This window comes from Austrofundulus limnaeus, unplaced genomic scaffold (genome assembly GCF_001266775.1).
Source record: "Austrofundulus limnaeus strain Quisiro unplaced genomic scaffold, Austrofundulus_limnaeus-1.0 Scaffold47, whole genome shotgun sequence".
Taxonomy (NCBI): Eukaryota; Metazoa; Chordata; class Actinopteri; order Cyprinodontiformes; family Rivulidae; genus Austrofundulus; species Austrofundulus limnaeus.
The window spans coordinates 1,876,887-1,878,198 of record NW_013952449.1 but is presented as its reverse complement, the minus strand read 5'-3'; the positions used below and the strand labels follow the sequence as shown (position 1 = coordinate 1,878,198).

General features: G+C 41.8%; 1 protein-coding gene across 2 annotated transcripts in view; it reads right to left on the bottom strand.

The window, feature by feature from the left end:
* Window positions 1-772, bottom strand: part of nfic (nuclear factor I/C) — a 26,346-nt gene extending 25,574 nt beyond the window's left edge. For both annotated transcript variants that reach the window (XM_014008052.1, XM_014008053.1), the window contains exon 1: window positions 360-772. In XM_014008052.1, coding sequence (XP_013863506.1) covers window positions 360-362 — 3 coding nt within the window. In that variant the 5' untranslated portion in view covers window positions 363-772. The remainder of the gene's footprint in view (window positions 1-359) is intronic.
* Between the last annotated feature and the right edge of the window lie 540 nt (window positions 773-1,312).

The window sequence follows — 1,312 nt, the reverse complement described above, 5'->3', positions numbered from 1 at the left end:
TGTAAAAGTTCAGGTTGTAATTATAAGTAAGAAGAGGAGAGGGTTGCATTCTGCGACTCAAGATTTCCTGTCGATACCATATTTTTGTTGTAGTCCAGTTGACACTGAGCAGAGTGTGTGGAATACCGTATTTATAGTTGTAATAATAAGAACCGTAAACTCAGACGATAAGAAACGTAAAGACACGGCTCGCTGACGTACAGAGAAATTAACGCAACTATAGCTGTATTTTTCAGCTGCGTAGCTGAACTCCTCGTACTGCGTCTCCCTCTTTTTTTTTTTTTTTAAGAGCAGCCCAGCAGAAAGGCAGGGACACTGCTACAGTAATTATTCCTGGAGCGGAACAGGTTTGGTCCTACCATTTCGACGCTGAACCGCCACCGGCTGGGAGTTAAAGCTGGTCTCTCTGCCTGTCCATCCCGCTCTAAACGGCCCTTATCGTCCCGTGCTCCCTCCTATCATTGTGTCGGCCGGACTCGGTTCGCGCTGTGCTCCGGACCAGAAACGTCCCGCGTCAGGCTTCGCCCTCCTCCCGCTCCTCCTCCTCCTCCTCCGGGCTGCGGCAGAACCAAATAATGCAACGTTAACCTTCTACCTCTCATCCTTTTTACGGTTCCTGTCCGCCACATTGGGTCCGCTCAGAGGCGTTCGGAGGATGTGGACGGGTTGGGGGGCTCGGCCCGGTCCAGATGAATCTTGATCTTATGGCTGCATTTATTTCAGGACATGATGTCCCAGTGATTTGACCACAGGCTGACTTTTTTTCCTCTTCCCCACAGAGAAATAAAAAACCAGTTTGATCAGTTTTCCTGGTTTATTGTTGTGATGATGATGATAAACATAATCATTTCAGTTTGTAAATCAGTGTTGTATAAAGTACCACAAAGTGATATTTGAGTACAAGTACAAGTACTTTGGTAAAAGAAAGTCTCCTTTAGTAATATTACTTGAATAAAAGCCTGATATTTTTTGTAGTTAAGCATTAAAAGTAATAATATTGATTTAAAATGAGCAGTTAGATTTTCTGTAAGGACATTTATTAGGAGGTGACCTCCCCAACAAATGCAGAAATGACTATATTGTATTAAAATAATTAACTGATGTCAAATAGCTGTTTCAGTTTGTTTACATATAGCAGGTAAAATAAGTATTGAACACGTCACCATTTTTCTCAGTAAATATGTTACTAGAGGTGCTAATGACATGAAATTTTCTCCAGATGTTGGTAACAACCCAAGTGATCCATACATACAAAGAAATCAAACCATAAATGTCCAGAAATGAAGTTATTTGTAATAATGTGGAATGGCAC